The 23,339-nt window shown below is 40.1% G+C and overlaps 1 protein-coding gene across 7 annotated transcripts in view; it reads left to right on the top strand.

The window, feature by feature from the left end:
- Positions 1–23,339, top strand: part of cald1a (caldesmon 1a) — a 49,672-nt gene that overhangs the window by 24,419 nt on the left and 1,914 nt on the right. For 2 of the 7 annotated variants that reach the window (XM_058416711.1, XM_058416710.1), the window contains exons 3-15: positions 3,847–3,987; positions 5,782–6,118; positions 6,224–6,259; positions 6,346–6,501; positions 7,900–7,991; positions 9,984–10,257; positions 11,146–11,286; positions 15,558–15,601; positions 15,892–15,967; positions 17,149–17,286; positions 17,403–17,498; positions 19,063–19,131; positions 22,844–22,880. In XM_058416711.1, the coding sequence (XP_058272694.1) occupies positions 3,847–3,987; positions 5,782–6,118; positions 6,224–6,259; positions 6,346–6,501; positions 7,900–7,991; positions 9,984–10,257; positions 11,146–11,286; positions 15,558–15,601; positions 15,892–15,967; positions 17,149–17,286; positions 17,403–17,498; positions 19,063–19,131; positions 22,844–22,880 (1,637 nt within the window). Of the gene's footprint in view, positions 1–3,846; positions 3,988–5,781; positions 6,119–6,223; positions 6,260–6,345; positions 6,502–7,899; positions 7,992–9,983; positions 10,258–11,145; positions 11,287–15,557; positions 15,602–15,891; positions 15,968–17,148; positions 17,287–17,402; positions 17,499–18,825; positions 18,921–19,062; positions 19,132–19,380; positions 19,424–22,843; positions 22,881–23,339 lie in introns of those variants that run through there. The other 5 variants (XR_009207341.1, XR_009207342.1, XM_058416712.1 and 2 more) reach the window with 5 other exon arrangements.

Genomic DNA, 23,339 nt, shown 5'->3' with positions numbered 1-23,339 from the left:
ACTAAACATGCTTAGAGTGAAATGTTTGTGATGTGATTAATGATTCTGGTGCTAATTCATTGGTTTTTGCTGTATTCTTTTCCAATTCTCCTGAGAAGTTAGCGGGCGTTACAGTGAGGCATTACTGATGCAGTTACATTAGTGTTTACAATGATAAATGTGAGGAATACTTGCCAGGTTTCACTGTTAGCTGTAGCGCACGATAAAACAGTGATATTCAAAGTTTTATTCAAGAGATTTCAGAGAAAGCAAAGATTGTAGCCAAACCTCCAGGATGCAAAGCAGCTGTTTGACACAGATGTGTTGATTTACGGCACTTAACTCGACTAGCAGTCTACGAGACGATAAGTACGGTAGCGCTAATACCAGTCTGAAAGTTGAAACTTTGGAATCTGATCTGTGTGATCTGTCTGTGTCCAAATGAGGAGGTGAGAGAGAGAGGGGTCGAAGTTAAATGGCATTTTGGGTAACAGATCAACTCCACAAAATAAATCTTAGATACCTTCGAAGATTAGGTGTTAATTATAAAGAGTAATGGGGAAGTCACAAATAGCTATAACAACTTACTAGTCACATGATAGAAGTGACAATGAGCTCCAGAGGAGTCACATCATTAAATCATGGATTCCCCGGCTGTACGTCACAGAACTCTGGAACCACTTTCAGAACTATGGATATAACAGCTACGTGCTCCTGCACAGCTGCATCTGCTGTAGTCTTGATGCGTAGCCACTGAACTCTGACGGCGATGATATGAACCACTAACATTAGAACTGCTTTTTCAAATGCAGCCTCTAGTGTGCACTCTGCAGAGTCTTTGAGAATGGGCATGGGGAATATTAGTATAGGTCAGAGGTTGAGCAGACTCCATGGCCTAGGGCTGTGTTTCCCTCACTCTTTCCCTCCCTCTCTCTTTCTCACTCTCGTATACACACACACTTCTCCCTCTGTGACCGTCGTGGCCTTTCCCGAGCCGGAGCCAGCAGTTCCAGCTCAGAGGCGGGCCAGCGACACTCCACAAACATACATACACTGTGAAATGTTTTGTCTCTTGCTTACTGCTCGAAGAACATCAGGAAAAGTTATGACAAGAGCGTGACTAGTTTTTACAAGAGCCACGTTTCAGTTGTGTGCATTTGACTGCTTTAAATCTTTAAAAACTTTTGCATTACGTCCGAGGATGCCATGACTTGTCGCAGAGAGCCTTGCCTTCTGCACAGCGGGCATTTTGATCCCACACATCTGCGCTGTTTTCCCATGAGAGGCCAGGAAGAGCTCAGGAAATAACACCCATCCTCAGCGAATGGGCCGTTCCATAAGTACTCTCCCTCAGCACTAAAGCTTGTGTGTATTAGACAGTTGGAGGAAGAGAGAAAGAGAAATAGGAAGAAAGACACCAGATGCTGTAAAGAAGGATTCAGGAACAGTCTCTCTTTTTCTGGACACTGAATTGTTTTTATTAGCTTGTAAATGACAGAAGCTTGATCATTTCAGACCACCTTAACTTTGAGAAGTTTTATGCATATCTCAGGGACTGTAGGGAAATGGAAGCAGAAAAGGAATATACCAGATGAGCTGAGTGTCTGTGAGTGCAGTGGGAGAAGAGGATAAAGTGGGACGAGTGTGGGAATAGGGCAGCCTTTTGGCAGAAGTCTCTCTCTCTCTCTCTTTCTCTCTCTCTCTCTCTCTCTCCCTCCCTCTCTCTCTCTCTCTCTCTCGCTCTCTCTCTCTCTCTCAGACCTTATGTTGTTGCTATGTCAAACCTCACTCGCAGCAGCTTTTCCCAAACTGTTTTTCTCGGACATTTCTGAGATGTTTGAACGAAAGGAAAATATTTGGGAACGCTAATGTGTGGGCTGTTTGGTCGTAGCCTTCTCTCTGCCTGTGCCTTCATATCAACACCATCTCCCACTCTACAGCCATTTCCGTCTTTACAGATTTTATAAAATCAGTAAAACAAGGCTCAGACCGCCCAGTGCTCACCACAGAGGCTTTTAAAGGAACACTTCAGCATTTTTCCAGTTGAAACGTTATCTGTCTCTGCCGGATCATACGCCTGATGAACATGGACAGAAATTCAACACTGACAATAGAGCTTATGTTGGAAGGCTAGGGGTACAGTTGACTGTTAAAATAAGCCACAACATTACACAAATTCAGAACTACAACCCTTATAGTATAATATTAGAATTCACTATATAATATAAAATGGCTGCTAAATTGTTGCTGAAATTTTGTACTTCCCGTGAGAAGGTAGCTGTTATCTGCTGCACTGATGTGATTATATATCTCATACATATGTGATACTGCTCAGATTTTGCTGTTAGCTCCTACAAAGGAGCAAAAGCATCTTTTTTTCTCTCACAGTAAATCAAAACACTGGACGTATTTCATTAGTTCCATAATGCAATACAGCTATACTGCACAGTTATGCAGAGTCATGGCAGAGATTAGGCTCGGCTAGTTAGCAAGACTACAAGATTTGACCAGAGTGTACAACAGAGAGAGCTGGACATACTAAATGACTAAAGTGCTGCTGCATCGGTGTATGTAAGTAGAGAGAAACAATGGCTAAACTTCACGAGCACCAATATCAACAAGTAGTCGAGTGGGTAATGTAGGAAAGAGTTAAAACTACACCAAGATGTTGATGTAAGAATTGTAGATAAATGAAAATATTCAACTTCAGTACAAAATCATTCTTGCCATTGAAGATCAGTTATAAAGATTGAAATGCAGGTTGTTGGCCTGAAAAAGATCTTTCCTGTAGATTTTGTCACCACATGATCAGGTGAAAATGGAGGTACTTAAATGTAAAAGCATATTTGTAACTTCTTTGTACTCATTTCTCAATGGTTAAGGCTCTGGTTGGCTGATCAGGGGGTTGATGGTTCAAGCCCCAGTGCTGACACTGCTGGGACTTTGAGCAAAATATAATCTGTAATTTACATATTTAAAGCTTAATTTGCTAGCAATTTTGAAGTAGTTGAAGAAGTTATATACATATTTTTTTCTGTAAAGGTATATTGGTAAAAATAATAACAAATAATAATAATAATAATGATGATAATAATAAATATTTTTTTAGAGGTGTATGAATGTTTGTCTGTAGTAAATACATATACACTACAGATGCATTAGTTGTTGCTTTTTTAAACAAAATCTCATCTGCTAAATGGGTTCCATGTGTAATATGCAGTAGTCAATACACACACTGTAGAAGACAAACTTCTAAACATGTTTTAGCTACTGAGAAATGCAACGCTGTTACAAAGAGCTTCAGTTTGGTGAAGATGTGTTATTGTGGTTATAGGAGAAGGAACTTAGCTCTAGGATACAATCTCTGAGTCTGGACTGCATTATTTCCCTCGAATACACTGTGCAATGCAGATAGTCCTGTTAGACATGGCAAAGTAAAGGGACAGAGGACAAGGGTTGTCTATAGAGCCAAGTTATCTAATGATGTCACTCTCCCGCCGGTCTTCCTTGGGCGTTAACAGAATGCTGTCTTCAATTACAGAAGATTTCCTGGCTACAACAGAGGACATTATGCTGTTCTCAGAGTAGAAGTCAGTACATAAGGAAAGTAGAGTTTAGCTTAAGTTATATACAAGTGCTGGCTTCCTCTCTACGCTCTTAAACTGTTCTCTGAGTGACAGCTGCACACTGTGGTACAGCTCCTCTCATCAGCTGCCAAACACATCTACACACACACACACACATACAGCAATATGACAGTAATGACTTTAAGAAACACTTTACTGCCCCCAAGACTTCTGCCTTGCTTCCTTCTATGTATCTTTAAGTACAGCATACTAAACGTTCATTTTATGTGTTTGTGTCCAGGATGGCTTATCGCCGGAATGAGGAGGACGAGGAAGAGGCAGCTCGTGAGCGTCGAAGAAGAGCACGTCAAGACCGTATACGAGGCAAGGAGGGAGAAGAGATAGCTAACCCAGCCGAAAGCGTGGGGCTTAACAGCCACAGGTGTCTTATACAAACACACACACACACACTCACACAGTTCATGAGCAAATACTACTTACACAAACACAGCACACTGTAAATCCAACCTACACACCACACTGGCTAAATTCCCACACTGGCCCTAATGCACAGGACTCCATGCTCAAGCTGGGCAGAGGGGCAAATTGAGACACTAGGCCAAAACTTGAACTGTGTTCCAAATATATCTAAGAAGAAGTGCACAAAAGTATTCAAAGGCCATGTTGGACTTATTTAATTTCCCCTAGGTATGTATGAGTGTGTAAATGTGTGTTGATGAGGCGCTGTGATGGACTGGCATTACATCCAGGGTGCCTTGTGCCCAGTGTTCATGCAAGTGATTACTGTCATAAAAGTGAAGATGAATGAATTTTAACTTCCTAGTAACTGTCTACTCTGGAATGAGTAATTGGAAGTTTAATCATTTTTATCATGTCCATGAGAAATCAAACAGCATATCTACAATGTCTTATGTCAGTATAAAGATATCTCAGTGCCTGGAAGGTTGTGAGTTCAATTCCCAGGACTGTCATAAAATCACTGCGAGTGAAGATCTTTTGACCCTCAGCTTATCAGTTGGGATGTTGGAATTAGATTCTGCATCAAATGTGGAGTAATTGGAATGAAGGAATACATGTACTGTAGAGTAGACGGAATAAGAGCCATGAGAATTTTTACTCGTCTATTCATTTGAGGTTCAGAAAGAAAAGCTTAGCAGGAGAGTCAGTGGAATGAAGCAGGCACTAGGGGTCACTTGCTAGCCTTTATGGACTTTCCCACAGTGTGTGTGTGTGTGACCCAGAATACAGGTAGACTTTTGGCTGTGTGTAGTTTTTTAGCGCTTCATGTTAAAAATACATACATGAAACTCTAATCTTCATAGAGACAACACACTGCCGCTGTAGAAATCCTTATCTGTCCTTTAGCTCTGCTCTGTGTGTAACTTCCTGTAGCGGCTCGGTGAGGTGGGAGCAGTGGGTCGTGCTGACGTGAGCCAACACTGCAGTATTGTACACCATGCATAGTTTTGTACACAAGAGGATATCACAGCAGCCTGTGAGCGTCCTTGGTGTGTGAGCAGTGTGTGTATGTATGTGTGTGTTGTGAATTGTGCTGATGCTGAGGGAAAGCTGTGCCAAGTGGTGAACTCAGACTACATTAACCTACAGTAGCACTGATGTTGTGTCCCTCGCATCCCAGTGCGGGATGAGGAGGCAGGAAAAGAACAAACCTGATCCATTTCATCAGCAGACTCGTCACTGAGGGAAAAGGACACAGTGGGATGCTGTGTGTGTGTGAATGAAATCTATGCAAATATTGCTTTGACAGACATATTTTTTCTGTACTGAACACTAAATTGCTTAGCCAAAAGAAAGTGCTTAGACTTTTACAGTCCTTAAAAGTGACAGTAAAAATGTTTGCTTTTTGAGAGGTACTTACATTACATCAATATATTGCAAAAATATTTTAAAAGCAGTATAGAATCTATAGGAAGAATTAAACATGCGAGAGAAATGAATGTATCACTCTTGAATTCTCGATTCTGATTGGTCAGAAGGTGTTGATTAATTTTCTATAGTAGCATGGGCATTAGTGCTAACTGTAACTCAAATCACAGGTTTGTATTAATGCACATGTTGTAATGTCATTGTTTCCATAGTTACAGCTTATTCACAGAGAGTGTATCATTTTGTAATATTATATAGAGTTAAGCTTTTTTTACGTCTCTTGATCATTCTCTCTCTCTCTCTCTCTCTCTCTCTCTCTTTCTCTCAGTGTCACAGAGACAGTGTCGAGCTCAGGCCAGGCCGGTGAGGGAGATGATGAGGAGCAAGCCCTGCTTGATCGCCTGGCCAAGCGTGAGGAGCGCAGGCAGAGGAGGATGAAGGAGGCACTGGACAGGCAGAAACAGCTGGAGTCCGTAGACGATCCATCCTACAGCACCTACAGTGTGGAGAGCTCCTCTACCACCTCTTACCGGGCATTCAGCAACCAGGAAGACGAGCCGACACTCAACAGCAAGGAGGAGGTGAAAGAGGAGGTGAAGGAGGAGGTCATTCCTCAGAAGGAGTTGGAGGAGGAGAAGCCACGCAGGTCTTACTTGAGGGAACAGGTATGTTTCGCGTAAACCCTTGCAATGTCCTGCCTGATTTCATGCTGTTTGTAGCTGCCAGTAATCCCGGCCAAGTTGGTTTTGATGAACATTGTTCACTTTCAGGAATCCACTGAGGAAAAAGCTAAAATAGAAGATGAGGTACGGCTGCCGTTATTGATTTCCTCTCGTTTTCAATGATTGAACAGATGCAGTTTGAACCATGTGGCTCCCGATTCCTTTTGTAGGGCAGTACTGGTCAGGATGCTGTGTGTCCAAGTGAAAAATGCAAGCCTTTAAATGAAGACCTAGCTGATTCTACAGTCATTACAGAGCAGGAAGTGGAGGAGGATGCAGCAGAAGTCGATGAGGATGTAGAGGAAGTAGAGGAGAATGAGTTAGAGGTGCTTACACAGAGGGCAGCAGATGAAAAGCAGACAGTTTGTAAAAAATGATTGTGTCTTGGTAAGAGGTTAGATGCTCGTAGATGATGGATAATTAGAGCTTTTGGGGTTAAGCGTGAGAAGTTTTTTTTATTTTTTCTAAATTGAATTGAATATGTTAAATTTAGTTGCAGAAATGTAAGCTATTTGTTCGGCTGCACAATAATAGATTATATACTTAAATATAAAAATCAAAATTTATTCATAATTATTTAGTTGATTTATGAAAAATAAATGTCTCAAACATTTCAATCAGGCTTCTTTACTTATTATATTCTAAATCTCCTTCGCAAAAAGATCTCCAAACTCCGAAAGTCCAATAAGACATTTAGTTCTCTAAGCTTGGGTGACAACCTTTACACTTTCATTTTGCATATAAATTGCATTAGCATTTCATATATTAATAGTCTTATAACTCCTGTTCCCACCCTTCACCTTTATTCCTGTCTTTTCAGACCCCTCTTTAGTACAGAAAATGTAAAATAGAGGCACATTTTTCTATCAAGTACTTTGAAATTCTTTATTGAAATGCAACAGAGGCACAAGATCCTACCTTCAACTTTATAATACTTTGAATTAGAATAAAGCTTAGATTATTTGGCAAAATAATTTAAAATATTAAATACAGCGACAACCAACAGAATATCTACCTAAATAGATAGAACACATGAATAGTGAGTAATTCCTATCAGGAATTAAACGTCATGAAACATGCTTTTAAAGGAAAATAATTGTGTTTTAAAAAGTATGTTATACTGCAGCAATTTGTCAATAACTAAATTTTAATGTGTACTTGTATTATTTATCAGTGTACATTTAATGTCCAAGAAATAGGTTCACTTATGTTATAGCTGTAAATCTTTCTATTTTTAGCCTCAAATAAACAGCATTAACCCGCTAGTATCACAGTTTATTATTTTAATGAATTCAGCAAGTCAAAAATTAAAATGTGACAAATTGTGCAGCCTTCGTCAATTTTTGTCTACAAATTTCTAGCCGAAAGCAGTGACCCTTTTTAAAAAATCAATGCAGTGTAAGTGCTGAGAGGCTTTGCCCCAAAACCTGAACATTATCCACACACCAGTGTGATCCCACAGTGTGTCCACAACAACCTGCTGTCTTTATCAACTTGCCCACAGTCATCAGTAAGGTCACAGTCTATTCTGTACAGTCATGTTTCCTCACTAGTGAAGTGTTTTTCACAGACTGGTAACAGCTTGTTGCATGACAGGAGTGTGTGTGTTTGTGTGTGTGTGTTCATTTCACCTGTCCACTGTCTCACCCTTTCCTTCCTGAGTGACCCTGAACAGCTTCACCTCACTTTGCACCATGTTCTGAGTTGTATCTGTCTCTTGGCAGATGGAGGATGAGGATGCAGGAAGGAAGAGCAAGCAGCAGAACGGGGGAGTGTATGAGGACAGCAAACACAAAAAGGTGGAGAGAACCCAGAGGTGGGTCAGAACACATGACATTATGGCATCTAGCAAACACCCTTATCCAGAGCAGCTTACATTTATCTCATTTATACAGCTGAGCAGTTGAGGGTTAAGGGCCTTGCTCAAGGGCCCAGCAATGGCAGTGCTGGGATTCAAACTCCCGCCCATCTGATCAGTAATCTGACTCATTAACCAGTAAGCTTGAATGTGCTAAAAATGCACATTCAGTCTGGTTCCATCCAGATCTTGGAATACTGTTGTGGTGTTTCATATGTTCTCCCAGTTTCTCTCTGGTTTCCTTACACATCTCAGAAATATGGCTGTGCATGGATTGGCTATGGTGTGTGAACCTGTGAGTGTGTGTCTGGGTCTGTGAATGCCTTGCCTTGTGATAAGCTGGTGTCCTACACAGGGCATATTCTCAATTCACTAGTGGTCCAAGAATAGGCTCCACACCCTGACCAGGATAAAATAATTAGATGAGTGATGAAGAAAGGAATGCATGAAGGAAGGAAGGAAGGAAGGAAGGAAGGAAGGAATGCATGAAGGAAGGAAGGAAGGAAGGAAGGAAGGAAGGAAGGAAGGAATGCATGAAGGAAGGAAGGAAGGAAGGAAGGAAGGAATGCATGAAGGAAGGAAGGAATGAAGGAATGCATGAAGGAAGGAAGGAAGGAAGGAAGGAAGGAAGGAAGGAAGGAAGGAATGCATGAAGGAAGGAAGGAAGGAATGCATGAAGGAAGGAAGGAATGCATGAAGGAAGGAAGGAATGCATGAAGGAAGGAAGGAAGGAAGGAATGCATGAAGGAAGGAAGGAAGGAATGCATGAAGGAAGGAAGGAAGGAAGGAAGGAAGGAAGGAAGGAAGGAAACAATACACCAATTTTATATGTTGACCAGCACCAGACTACGTTGTGTCTCAAGCTAAATGTAATAAATGACTTTCTTTTGACTTTTGTTCCTTGTGTCAATTATGACTATGATTATTTTTACCAAATCCATTGGAATACATGTTTCCAAAGTCATAGGCGATTTTCTTTGAGATCCATTCCAAAATGCAAAAATGAAACTGAGGATGCATGCTGCATTTAAGTTTCATGGTAAACCTTTGGCCAACAATCATATAACATAGGCACTTAGTCAAAGACTGCAAAAGTGAGAATATTTTATTTATCGTATATATATTTATACATTGTTCTGATAAACTGAAAGCATTAGAGCAGTCTTGTGAAACGTTAAACTCTGAACACTTCACAGTTTATTGTTCAGATATTCATCAGTAAGCAAATTATTGTACTCCGGGCAGGTTATGATGCCCTGTGATAAGATGCATTGGAAGAATGCAGTTGGCTTCTTGGCTTCGTGTGTCTCAGAGGAAGCACGTGTTAGCCGTCACCCTCCCCAGTTGGTAGCTGTCATATGATAGGGGAGTGCTGGCTAGAGAGTGTGAAATGGCAGGTGAACATAATAGGTACAGAAATTGGGGATGGGAAAAATTCTAAATATTAATAAATAAATAAATAAATAAATAAAATGATTAACATTTATAACACAGAGTCTGAATAATTTAGTAACTACAGTAGAACTATACTGTGAAATAAGTTTGACTAATATACATAACATGCTGTATTTTTCCATATGAGCTGGGACAAACAGGACCGAATATGTTATTTGAAATCAATTATTGATGAAAATAGAAGAAATGTTAACTTGAGAAATAAAGGGGAAATGACTGAAATAATTCATTAGTTCTTGTTACTTACACAGAATTTGTCTTTTCAGACATTGTATTTGATTTCCAGTCATTCAATCCCAGACCTGTAATTTAAGACTGTCACCTTAGATAGGAGTGCTCTGAAGTGTGTGTGTGTGTGTTACCTGAACTCCTCTAAGACTGTATTCCTGCCTCTGAGCATCAACATATGGGTGTATATGCGATCATATGGATATATACATACATGTTTTTGTTCGTGTGTGCGTGTGTGTATGCATGTGTGTATGTGTGTACCAGCCGTGGCAGCGTGCACTCTTCTGAGGGTCCGGCAGCAGACGAAGGGGACGACGGTGAGCAAACACGCTTGGAGGCCGAGAGGAAGCTGGAGGAGCTGAAGAGGAGGAGAGACGAGACAGAGATCGAGGAGTTTGAAAGGATGAAACAAAAGCAGCAGGAGGCTGAAGCCGAGCTGGAGGAGCTGAAGAGGAAGAGGGAGGAAAGGAAGAAAGTGCTGGAGGAAGAAGAGAGGCTGAAAAAGCAAGAGGAGTCTGAGAGGAAGACAAGAGAGGAGGTATGTCAAATAAGTGTCACTCATTCCTTCTTTCTTTCCATCTGAGTGTTTACTTAGATCTGTGTTTATTTAAGATGGATTTGTCTGAGGAGAATCTTTCCTAGTGCAATGTAATATTTGTGTTGGCCTTCTTTTCTGGCTCTGGATCAAGTTTTAGCCTGAGAATTGAACCGCTATGAAAAGGAACACATTCTTTGCATTCTTGCACCAACCCTCAGTGTCATTAGGTCCTCGAATTTTTTTTTAATAGTTCAGATAAAATTTGACAGAGCCTCTGTTACACTACACATATTTCCATATTTGGACTTTCAGTTTTGAATCTCTTATGTTCCTGTGACAAGCCTGTATAACCTTGGATACCATATGTGACAGGGTCATAACTCCTTTTTATTGGTATCACTATCACACTGACAGTGCCGTTCAACCCAAGTCCGAATTCCAACAACCGCTTTCATTATGCGCATTACAGATTACAGCACGCCATCATTTATGATGCACACATCTCAGCAGTATTTCTCAATTACATTATGCAGATGTCCCCACAGCCTCATGCAGACTGCTTTCAGCTTTGAGCAGGCCTTAACCATGCCAGACTGCACGTGCCGGTCAGCTCGCCTGTTCCCCGCATTGTGGTACTAACAAGCTCCTTGTTCCTAATTAAAAGGTGGAGTAAATAAAGGACTAATTAGATACCACAAGGCCCCGTGTCTGATGGCTGAGAGCCGAGCCAAGAGCCGCCGCAGGCTGAAAAAGAGCAGCTTTATGATTCCCCAGTTGAGATGGAATTCACTGCTTCATTAGCATGCTGCTTTCTGGGGAGTCTGTTAGCGTATGTGTGTGTGTTAGTGCGTGATGTAATGGAATAGGGTTTGTTTTTTCTTTGTGCAGGAGGAGAAGAGGAGGATGAAGGAAGAGATAGAGAGGAGAAGAGCGGAGGCGGCTGAACGGAGGCAGAAGGTCGGGGAAGAGGTAGATGGAGACACCAGCAAGCCCTTTAAGTGTGTGAGCCCACGAGGATCCTCTCTGAAGGTGAGCTCCCACTCATTCAGTCCATCTCTTCCCTGTTTCTTTTTTCACTTTTTTTTCTTGTCTCGGTGTACTCACTGACTCACAGGAACACACTGGCTCCACCAATGCACATTCTGCTGTCTCTCTCATTTAATGAGAGGAAGGACAGCTTATCGACATGAAGAGAAAATTGTTTCCAAGAAAAATGTGTGTTTGTGAATGTTTGCCTCTGGCCAATAAGGATGGACGCATTTGTTCAAATCTAATCTGGTTCAAGGTTGTGGTTTGCAGGTGTATATTCTGTATGTGCATTCTGCCTAGAATATACTGTATATCCATAAGAGAACTTAATTCTTAATTTCTTTGTTCTTAGAATAATTAAGAAAGTAACAAAATTCTACAAAACTCTGTACAAGGGCTACATGAGACCTATATTTCTCAGGAAATCTTACATCAACCTTTAACACTTTAAATGTCCATTAACAGGGTCATGTGACACCTCTACACACACCGTCCAGTTTACTAGAAACATCTATACACCTGCACATTCATGCAGCCAATTATGTGGCAGCAACACAATGCTTAAATCATACAGATCCTGTTCAAACGATTCAGTTAACGTTCACACCCAATAATTGGAACGAAGGGGAAAATGTGATTTCTTTGAATTTTACTGTGACATGGTTGATAAATATTTCATCTCCTGGGACTTTTCTACACAACACTCTTTAGAGTTTAAATAGAATGATGCAAGAAGCATCCAGCTAGTGGCAAGTCTGCAAGCCGCAATGCTTTGTTGATGACAGAGAGATCAGAAGAAAATAACCAGCCTGCAGGAAGGCTTTCACTCAAATGAAAACTTTTAGAAATGTGGTGAGCAGAAAAGCGTCTCAGAATCCACCGAACGTGCCAGACCTTGGGGTGAATGAAGTACAACAGCAGAAGACCTCATCAGATTCGACTCTTGTCAGTTAAGAAGGCTGCAGTGGGCAAAAACGCCAGACAGTTAACGATTGGAAAAAGATGACTTTTTTTCCTGTTTCTATGCCCACCTTCCAGTTTCTGTGCCCTCTGCAACCTCACTGTAGTGAGAGTCGATCACATCAAATCACTTTATTCCCCATCCTGATTTTTGATGTGAACTTTACTGAAGCTCTTGACCTGTGTGATTTTATATATGGCACTGTTGCCGTTTCATTGGCTTATTGAATAATTGCATGTATGAGCAGATGTTCCTAACAAAATGGATAGTGAGTGTATCTAGGCCCTTAATAACAAGTGAAATAAACATTCATATCAGGTTTCTTGCTATAGGCATCAGCTGTCTTTGTTGAGACTGATAAGGATTTAATATAACACCAGTCAAGTTCCTTTGATTTTCACACATATGAGGCTGTGCTATAACACACTGCGGGCATTAGAACATCATGACAGCTAACTTTGTTCATAGTACTTCTGGTATGACAGAATGCAAGTCCAACCACGGTGATGTTACATGTCAAACATTGAAATTCCATGAATTTGGTTTTAAAGTCAGTTATATAAAGCTCTCATTATGGTGTCATGGATTTGTCATAAGTATGCATAAAAGTCCCGGCAGTCATGTCAGTTCATCACCAATATGTGACTTTGACATGGCAGAAGTACAGCGAGGTACAAAATCAGCTGTCAGAAAGTTCTGATATAAACCAGACAGGAAAGTGTCCTGACACAGCCTTATGTCTTCTCAAATATATGTCACATGAATCAGGTATTATGTCAATTGACATCAGTCTTAACAAAGCAGTGTTTTTGACAGCTGATGCCTATTGAATGGAGACTTATTTCAGTTATTATGAAAGGCCATAGTCTTGCATCTTGTTATACGGTTATTTGTTTTAAAGAGTATTGTTTTGTAATTGCTATGAAGTTTTCTACAGGTAAACTGTATGTAATTATTTTAGTGAAGAATGAATGAAGTATCTGAGCCCATAGACAGGTCCTGGGAGTTAAGTGCTACCCAAAGTAGTAACCTTTTTCATTACAACGCTAAAACAGAATCCTGTTAATCCAGTACTGTAAGAGTACTGTATAAGTATATCCACTTATACAGACCTAAGGCAATTAACAGAAGAAATTTCTCACCTTCTTCACCATCTCTTTAGATGAAATGTGGTATATTCTACTACAGTCTGGATATTTAGACATGTAAATAACCTAGTCCATATCCTCAGATTGTATGTTGCTCGGTCTTAAAGGGTTTCTATTTTAAGGAAACACTGACACGACCCTCCCCTTTCTGTCCACAGCTTTACTTTGTCATCATGTTCACTGTATGTAGCGCATGCTGTGTGATCTTTAGGTGTGGGATTTGAGATTTTTACCTGTCATACTGCTACTTTTATGCACTTCAATGTTTTAATCATTATTTTACCAGTATATATATATATACAGCTCTGGAAAAAATGAGACCACTGCCCAATCTCGAGATTTGAACCCTATTGAAAACCTCTGGAATGTCATCAAGAGGAAGATGGATGGTCACAAACCATCAAGCAAAGCTGAGCTGTTTGCTTTTTTGCAAAAAGAGTGGTATAATGTTCCCCAACAGCAATGTGAGAAACTGGTGGAGATCATGGAGCCAAAACATGCAAATCAGGGTTTTTCCACCAAATACTGATTTCTTAGCCAAAGCATTAACACAATTTGTTTATAAAAATTATTTGCATTTTGTTTTATTTGAGTTATTAAAGCTCTGCAAATACTGCATGATCTTGGTTATTTTGATGTGTTGTCATTTCCTTTAAAAATAAACTCTAAATAACAATAGTTATATTTTGAATTTAGGAGAAATATTGTCAGCAGTTCACAAAAAATGAAACAAAACTGTTCATCTCACCAATACATGAACCTGTAAGAAAAAAACATAAGAAACTCATTATTTTGCAGTGCTCTCATTTCTTTTCCAGAGCTATATATATATATATATATATATATATACAGTATTTGTGTGTGTGTGTGTGTGTGTGTTTGTGTATGTGTGTGTGTGTGTGTGTGTGTGCTGGTCTGGGAAAATGCATTGTGACATAAAAACATATGTCTATACTATAACATTAACTATAACATTCCTTAACAATTTTACTTTAAGACAACAAAAATATATTTTACATAAACAATGTGAAAGAAGATCTTCTCTAGGCAATAACCATGCAGAGATCTTGTTAGGTAAGGAGCCAGATTAAAAAAAGAAAGAAAAAAGAAAAGAAAGCAGCCAATCTGCTTAAACATGTCTAAAACCTTGTTAGCTCAGTGTGATTTCCACACACAGTGAATGGCAGGCCTTGAATATGTTTCTGAATAAGATATTGCATGTCCCATACATATGCATAATCAATTCATTTTGTAATCAGATACCATCTGTCAGAATATCTCGGATGCTCCTATGCTGCAGTCAGAGTGAAACCTTGAAATGGAATTTTCTCCCGTTTCAGTTTGGGGGGGGGATAAAGTGTAAAATTCTGCTAGTGACTGAGATGCTTGTAAAAGAGAAATATTTTTCAGTGTGGGAAAGCAAACACTTTCCAGAACTTTATATAGTGGAAAATGTCAAACTATGGCGATGTCAAATGTTTCCCAGGCCACCATACATATATCTAATTCCTGTGTAGTCTCACTGAAAGATTTGCATGTCTTGAACATTGTTTTAAGATGACCAGCGCTCTCCTTTCCTTCTGTTTTTCGGTTTGTGGAGGCCGTTATTGAAAAAGGAGAGAATGAGATAAAGTGTTGCTGCTTCCATCGGCATGTCAGTACTGAGGGAACGCAGGAAGGCCATTAGCCTAATAGGATTACTGTAACCACATTTGAACAGAGCTGTTTCAGACACGTCAGAGAATGGGGAATTTCCTGAAGGGAGTATTTTAGGAACTCCCACATTCGCTAGCTTCAGTGCTAGGAGAAGGGTGGGATGGCTAGGGGAGACGGGGAGCTGTTGTTTGTGTGTGTGTGTGTGTGTGTGTGTGTGTGTGAGTATGTTTTTTGTTGTTTGCTTTACGAGAACACTTACCCCCCTGTTAGCCCGTTAGCCCTGCTGTCATATATCATAAACATGCTGTAGTTCCCACAGAGATTCTGGGCTGAAAAAAGGGTCCTGCTTTTCCTGGCCCACTGACAGGCTGAAAAGAACAGGCTAGTCTCACTGCTTCCAAAAGGAAACTAGTGTGTGTGTGTGTGTGTGTGTGTGTGTGTGTGTGTGTGTTTCCACATGACCAACACAGTGAGCTTTCCATCCATTATCTGATCTCTCTTCCCAGATTGGTGAAAGGGCAGAATTCCTCAACAGGTCAGCGCAGAAGAGGTATTTTAACAGATTTTCTTTTCTTTTCTTTTCTTTTCTTTTTTTTTTTGCTTTTCTCTTCTTTTTTTTGTGCACTTAACTTATCTTTCTAGCACACGAGTGCAAGGTGATAACATACAGATATACCTAATTGTGAGATCATCTAAATACAATTATAAATACACATACACACAAAAAAAAAATAAATCATATGTTTATTTACAGAACCATCAACAGGTAGTTTTGACACTATCATGCACTGATGGCATATCTGATATTTCTGCTGTGTGTCTCTGTGTTGTGTGTGTCAGTTCCGTGAAGGCGTCTCACTCTCCCGTGGTGTCAAAGATTGACAACAGATTGGAGCAGTACACCACGGCTGTGCGGGTGAGTCCCACACACAATCTCTCTGACAGCATTACACCACTTCCCACAGAGCAGCCCAACACACACGTTATCATAGAGATCGATCGATGCATACAAATTTTTGGACTAGAATCATACTGTGCGAACACACTGCGAGTCCCAACTAGCAGAATCTCATCACTTAATTACATCACAAGACTATCGTGAAAGAAAACTTGAACATCAGTGATATTACAGTCAGACAGAACAGCACAGATTTTTGATAGTTTGCATTTTATATATATATATATCTAATGAACTCTTTGCTTTTATCACATCTCCAACTTTTTTATCACCGCCTCCGACATCTTTGCTTATCCTCTACGAAGCTTTTTTTATCCTCTCTCAGTTGTATTATGCTTCTTGACATCCATGTTCCAGCTTTTCTAACTTCTAAAACACATTTTTCTTGGCATTTCTGTTATTGCTATGTCAAACGCCGCCTTCCTCCAAACACTTCTGCGATGAGTATTGCGAAATGCACCCACTATTTATTTTTAACCTCTCAAAATTGTCTTTTGATTGTGTATGAGAATCGCAAATATAGACACAATTTCCTTTTTCAAGGAGAAAGATGGGAGGGATGCAAACATTTTCTTTGCAAACACTAGCTCAGTGTTAGCTTACTAAATTAGTTTTGGTGGATTTTTATGGAGCTCTATTAAGCAAAACATGATGACATGGCACTCTTGTAGGTGGATTATAATATTTTTAGGTATACATTTAGTCATGTACCAAAGTTGTTGTTTTTTGTAGACACTCAAATATCTTTTAGTTTGTCATATATATTAAAGAAAACTTAAATATGAGAAATCAGTAAAAGTCTCTAGATGAAATGTAAAGGAAGTCGCTGGAGTAATGGTATCAGAAGTGTACTCTGGGTTGGATATCTTGGAGTCTACTTACTATCTAAAGTATGTATATTTACACATCTACTGTATGAGCCACTACATTGTGTCATACTGTAATACTGCTATGATGTGTTTCCATGTCTGAACACAATAAAGTCAGACAGAAAGTGACCGTATGTAAGAGTGATCAGCCAAGCTTTTATTAAAATACCACCAGTATGATGTAAATGCAGCATTTTACACTCTTCCATTAGTCATTTTGACACATACATCCTTTCCATCTCCTCCTTTAACGCCTACTCTCTTTTCCAGAGTAATAAAGAGGCGCGCTCACCACGCGTGGCTGCAATCGACCTGCCCGTGGTTTCTGATGGCGTGCGGAACATTAAGAGCATGTGGGAGAAGGGCAATGTTTTCAGTTCCCCCATCAGCACACCCTCCAGCAACAAGGTCAGCAACATTCAGTCACAGAACCCCGATGGCCAGGAGGCCCCTCTTTCCTGTCTTCCTGTCCACCCTAGCAACCTGACCTTTGACTCACAGGGAGTTTTCTCTTCTGTTCGCAGGATGCAGCTGGAATAAAAGTGGGCGTCGCGGGCCGCATCAACGATTGGCTGAACAAAACACCGGAGGCGGGCAAAACGCCAGGAGGAAGACCTGTGGTAGGCTACAAGTGCTGACAGTCACAACCACTTCACATGTGTATTGTTCACTAGGTCATGACACGAGCGAACATTCCTTTTGTAATAAGATGTCTAGTTGGCACCACCTAGTGGCCTGTGTCACTGTTCTGCATGAATGTAAGGAATGCAGGGGTTAGTTAGCCTTTATTCAACTGCCCTTTATACCATTTGTTATGCTGCAGTATGCCATCATGTGGCAGTGACCTGTGCTTTGTCCATGTCAGTAATTCAGTTTAAGTGTTACCATAAATCTCTATTCAGTCTAGTAGACTGCTTAGTGTTAAAGGTGCAGTTTGTACAACGTTAATGTTTCTAGACTAATATAAAATCATTTTAAAGTTTCAAAACTGTGAAAGAGATTTTAGGCCTGCATTACTATTGCTGTTCAGTTCACAGGCAGCAGAAGGTTCTAGAAATTACAAACTGCCTCTTTAAACCTCTGCTTCTGTAGTTCCAGCAGATACACACTAAAAAACCCTTAACATGAAGGGTGCTTTGGAGATTGACCATCAAACAGAGTTACTGTTAGATGAAAAAAAGTGAAATGCTTTGACCTGATGGTGAAGCACAGTGACTAAATACCCTTACTACAAAAACAATAAATTATATAGTGTGGTGTTTAATAAATTTCATTCCATATTTAGTAATACAATGATAAATACTTCAACCTGTCTTTTAACTCTAAGCTGTGGTTGCTAAGCAACATGACATATAAAGAGTCTGTGGACAGAATTATAGCTTAGATGTAATGGATTTATTGGTCGAAACCTGGGGCATTAATACAGAATTCAATGATTGTGCCTATATATCGAAGACTTGAACGCAGCTCAGCCAATCAGATTGTAGAACTGAATGCGTCTGCTTTCTATCCATACACAATGGGCATTTAGTTCTTTCTTCCATGTGTGTCATGCTGGCCTGTGAAGCAATCACAAGAGTCAATGTCTGGTTTGACGTGTCACAGAGGGAGTGCATGCTTGCCCTTACCCTCTCCGGTTGGTAGCTATTTAAGTGAGAGGGGAGAGCTGACTAGTGGGTGGGAACTGGCAAAATTAGGGAGAAAATGGAAACCAGATGGAAATATATCGTGGTTGTTATTCCTGCTAAAAAAAGAAAAAAAGAAGGAGAACAAAGCTGTTGTTTCTCTAAAATAAGAAATATTATTTTTAAATGCTAAAAAAAATCTGAACACCTAAAACTGATGTGTAGTGCAAATGTTATCATAGCATCAGCGAAAGGCGAGTCGAATTGCCCAGGATGTCATATATACTGAATATTTTCTCTGTTTGTCCTCTGTCTGCTTAAGTTTCCCCCTGTTGCCTAGAGCAGTTCCTCAGCCTTGCTTTCTTCTGGGCTATTCTCTTCTGTCCCCTCTTCTCCTTTGTCTATGCTGAGGAACAGGTAGGAGTAATGCCCTCTTCTCTATCTCTCAGTATGCGTTCATCACTTTTCTTGTGATCGATTGTTAGGTGTGCGTCTGGTTGATCAAACACTTTGTCTTAGCCCTGTGCGTGTGACATTACTCCGTCTCTTCCTTCTTCAGGACCTGAAACCTGGCGATGTTACTGGCAAGCGCAGTCTATGGGAAAACAAAAGTTCCTCTGCTACCAAGGTAACTTGCTACATAACTGCAGCATCAGTTATCATTAGTTATTTTATGTACTCCACACTCTTTACATTGCCCAGGAAGTGTTTCTTCATGCTAAAACAGTTAGTGTGTATTTATAACCCTTTTGGTTTGGACTATGTCATCTTAAAAAATCACCACAATCATCAGTTGCTCTAATCCTCAGTATTTAAAGTATATGAAGTGATTGGTGCCAGTTAGCTGAGCAGTAACACTGTGTGTTTTTGTTTAAAGACTTCTTCCTGCTAGTTGTCTTCAGATTTGGCTCCTTGAGGAGGTAAATGTTACTTTATCATAAAAAGGATGCACAGCTGATACTGTTCACGTAATCACAAAGCATATTCCCTCGCTGTGTCATTTCATTACTTTGACTCTTAACTTCTGGCTGTCTGTCTTTGTAAGTGTGTGACTCTTGTGCTTGCTCACTGGCATGAAAAGGGGGGTTTATGGAATGCTAGATGTTGCTTGTCACTTCTAAGGGCTGCAAGCAGTTTCTAAAGCCTCCTGTTTATTTAATGTGCCATGCAAGGCTTAATTTGAGTAATGTAGAATCACTACAAGTGCTTGCTCTATTTTCTTTCTTCTATGTTCTGTCTCTACACACACACACACACACACACAGACATGCGCACATAATATGCAGGTCATTCTGTTACCTTCTATTTTAACACAAGCGCTGGTAGTTGAATTTGGCTCCTACACTAACAGACACACATATATTCACACTTATCCTGAACAGCTGCCAATATAGCAGATAGCATCAGCCTCTGCCCTGTATGCTAAAGCTGAAAAGGCATGGCCTAGCCTTGACTCTCCTATGTGAAGCCACATATTTGTTGAGAGATGATGTTCCTCAGATAAAGCAACACAGCCGAGATATTTATTTTGATCCTTTATCTTTGGCAATATCTAAGCTGAACATGGTGCGAGGCAGCACGGGTATGTAGTGGCCATGTTAAGACCAGGCCAAGGCTGAGGTTAGATACACACTGCACCTGTAGCCTGTATGTAATGCTGAGGGCTAATCTAGGGAAAGCTGTGTTAACAGCCAATCCAGCCGTAGTTCCAAATTCAGTATTTCATTACACCAGCCATGATTGGTTAGCAGATGGAGGCTGGACTACAATGCATGTTTTGGAATATATATTTAGTTTTTATAAGCACACCTCTTCCTTACTCTGTAAAAGAATGTAGGGGTGTTATGTCGAGTTACCTAATAGGGTACATTTGTTATTTAAACTTGGTGCATCACTATGGGATATTATGAAAGTGGCCAATCTAACAGATGTGTTTATTTGTGGACTTATCTCATAAAGGTCTGTGATGATTAACTTGGTGCAGTCCATACATCCTGAATATTCTCAGAAAGCATTCTTTCTACATTTCAGGTTTATTTGTTAAGTGTCAGAATGGCAGGAACAGTTATACATTGAAATGCTTGTTACACACTTCCTATAAAGCTGTTTATAGTGAATGCACATTGAAGTCAGCCTTATCCCAGGTTTCAAAGGGAGGATGATGTCATAGGTACCATAGCTGCATACCGAAAAGCATATATAAACAAAGCAGAAGCAGTGTGCATGGTTCATGGAAAAACGGGTGTGTTAACCAACAGTCGTGTTTCCAAAACCTACACAACAAAAAGAAATGGCAGCAAGGGATGCTTTAATGGTATGCAAAGGCATTACCCTTGTCTAGCAGTTTCTCTGAAATGATAGAATCTCTGGGATATATTAGTGTTAAAGAGTGACTAATCTTGATGTCATGAACCTCTCCTCAAACACACCCTACTTGAAGTCATAGATGATGCTCTAGTTTTTGTGTAGAGTTGCAGAAGTGTTTTTAGTTGGAAAGATTTATCCTCACAAATTTAAATCTTCCAACCCCCCCTTTTCATTCTGGCTAAAGTTAGGGCAATTAGGTGTACACTAGTGCAGCAGCTCCCTTCAGAGCCTACCGATCATTCAGGAAATAGAAGAGATAGCAGTGTGCATACTTTATCTTCTTTGAAGAGATCCATCTCCCGTCATCTGTAAACTGCCCAAAGAGCTGTCACATCATTGTGTACTTTCCAGTCTCCCTAATGTGGCATTGATCGACTTGCCAGGTATGTAAGTGGCTGTCTGTGATAAGAAGCAAGAGCTGCTGCAAAAGATCAATCTGTGTGCCAGCACATGCAGATGGCAGGAGTGTACATCCCCTTTATTCATGTTTATTCTGACCACTGTAATGTTTTAAATCCTGACTGAAATGAGACTTCATAAAACTCCATGACTGAATACACTCCATTTTCAGGCAGCCTAGGGTCTATCAATGTAATGGCTTTGGACCCAGGAGTCTTTGCGAAAGCTAGAAAAGAATGTTGAGGTCAGGACGATTAACATAAAAACATTGCCTGGACACACAAGACATATCACAGCTGTATTAGTCAACATTTTCAACAAAGCATTGTCTTTTGTTCAGAGCATTTAGATCTAATATTGATCATAGAATATGTATCATAGAATCCACATCAGCTCTCATCATCTTTTCTATGGGCCTTTGTTTACAGTGATTAAATGTATTTTAGTGAGGCACTGAGACTCTACTTTTTGTTTGTTTGTCCTCCTGGGTGAACTGAGGGTGCCAGTGCTGCCTCAGCACACTCTGTAGAGCAGGTAGCATGGCTCAGGAACATGGCCTCTTTGCAGTGTGTGGCTGGTGTGTGACTTGACTTGCTGTTCTAATACACCAAAGCATTCTGAGACACAGCATTGCCTACTTTTTTGGCATCATTGTCATTCAAAAGTCATTTGAAATTAAAATAAGTCTTGTTTTTGTGAAACTCATCTCATTCAAGTTTGATGACCCAGGTTGCAGTAGAAATGAAAAAGTTTAAAAATTAAACGACCACCTTTCTAATATTGTAGGCCTTGGAAACAGTTCAGACTTGTCATGACCTAAGGAATAATACATACAGAATTAGTGGTTAGAAAGTTTGCCTCACACCTCCAGAGTTGGGGGTTCAATTCCTGCCTCTGCTCTTGTGGTTTCCTCGGTTTCCTCCCCAAGTCCAAAGGCATAGGCTGATTGGCATCTCTACATTGTCTGTAGTGTGTGAATGAATGTGTGTGTGTATTTGTGTGTGTGATTCTGCCCCGCAATGGGTTGGCACAGGGTGTCCCCTCCCTTGTGCAATGACACCAGGTTTCCAGTGACTCTGTGTAGGATATATGCCTCAGAATATGGATGGATATTTCTGTGATTAGCAGTACCAGGGACAGAAATGTGTGTCCAGCTATGACTTGTTGTGTTGCTGAAGTTGTTTGGGCTAGACCCCAAAAAGACTCTTGGGGACATGTTGAATGTGTGTGAATGGGCCTATGAGATGCCGCAGATTGTAATGAAGTTACAATTACAGATTTTTCCTCCAATCCGGAATGAGTAAATGAGTAACAGTGGAGTTGCATTAACACCTGACCTTAAATGCATTAACACCTGACATCCACAATACTCAGAGAAATGCATAATAGTATATTGCCATCTAAATATTAACATTATCATGCAGCTCTACTACTAATGCTCTCCAAAACAGAAAACTGATATTCAGTCTTACTGAATCTCTCTTTTTTGCTCTCTCTCTCTGTCTTTCTCTCTCTGTGTCTTTCTCTCTCTCTCTGTGTCTCTCTCTCTCTCTCTCTCTTTCTACCTCAACCAGGTGACAAGCAGAGGAGAGAGCAAATCTGTTGCCAATGGTAAGAAACTTTGATAGCCACAGTTGGTCTGTGTGTGTGTGTGTGTGTGTGTATATATGTGTGTGGTTTTCTCTTGTCTATCATACATTACTCTTTAATGTCTACACATTCACCCTGGAGAGTGTCACTTAAATAAATGTCCCTTTTTCAGTCCATTCTCTATATACCACACTTGAAAGTATGTGTAAATGTACTACAGACTACAGACAAATTCCTCATGTTTCCCTATACTGAGAGAAAATTGAAATTATGTTTATGCGTTATGTTGAGTCCAAATTAAAACTTACTATTTTTCACTATAGGGAAACATCAAAATTATTGTCACTATTAATCACCCATTCACTAAATACAGTAGTAGAAACCAAAGATTTTTATTTTATATTTTTCCTTTTATTCCAATTCAGTAAAGGCTTTATCCAGATCAGAGTCCTGGTGTATCTGGAGCCAATCCTAGTAACA

Source organism: Hemibagrus wyckioides, linkage group LG19 (genome assembly GCF_019097595.1).
Source record: "Hemibagrus wyckioides isolate EC202008001 linkage group LG19, SWU_Hwy_1.0, whole genome shotgun sequence".
Classification (NCBI taxonomy): Eukaryota; Metazoa; Chordata; class Actinopteri; order Siluriformes; family Bagridae; genus Hemibagrus; species Hemibagrus wyckioides.
This window is presented reverse-complemented; position numbering and strand designations above follow the sequence as displayed.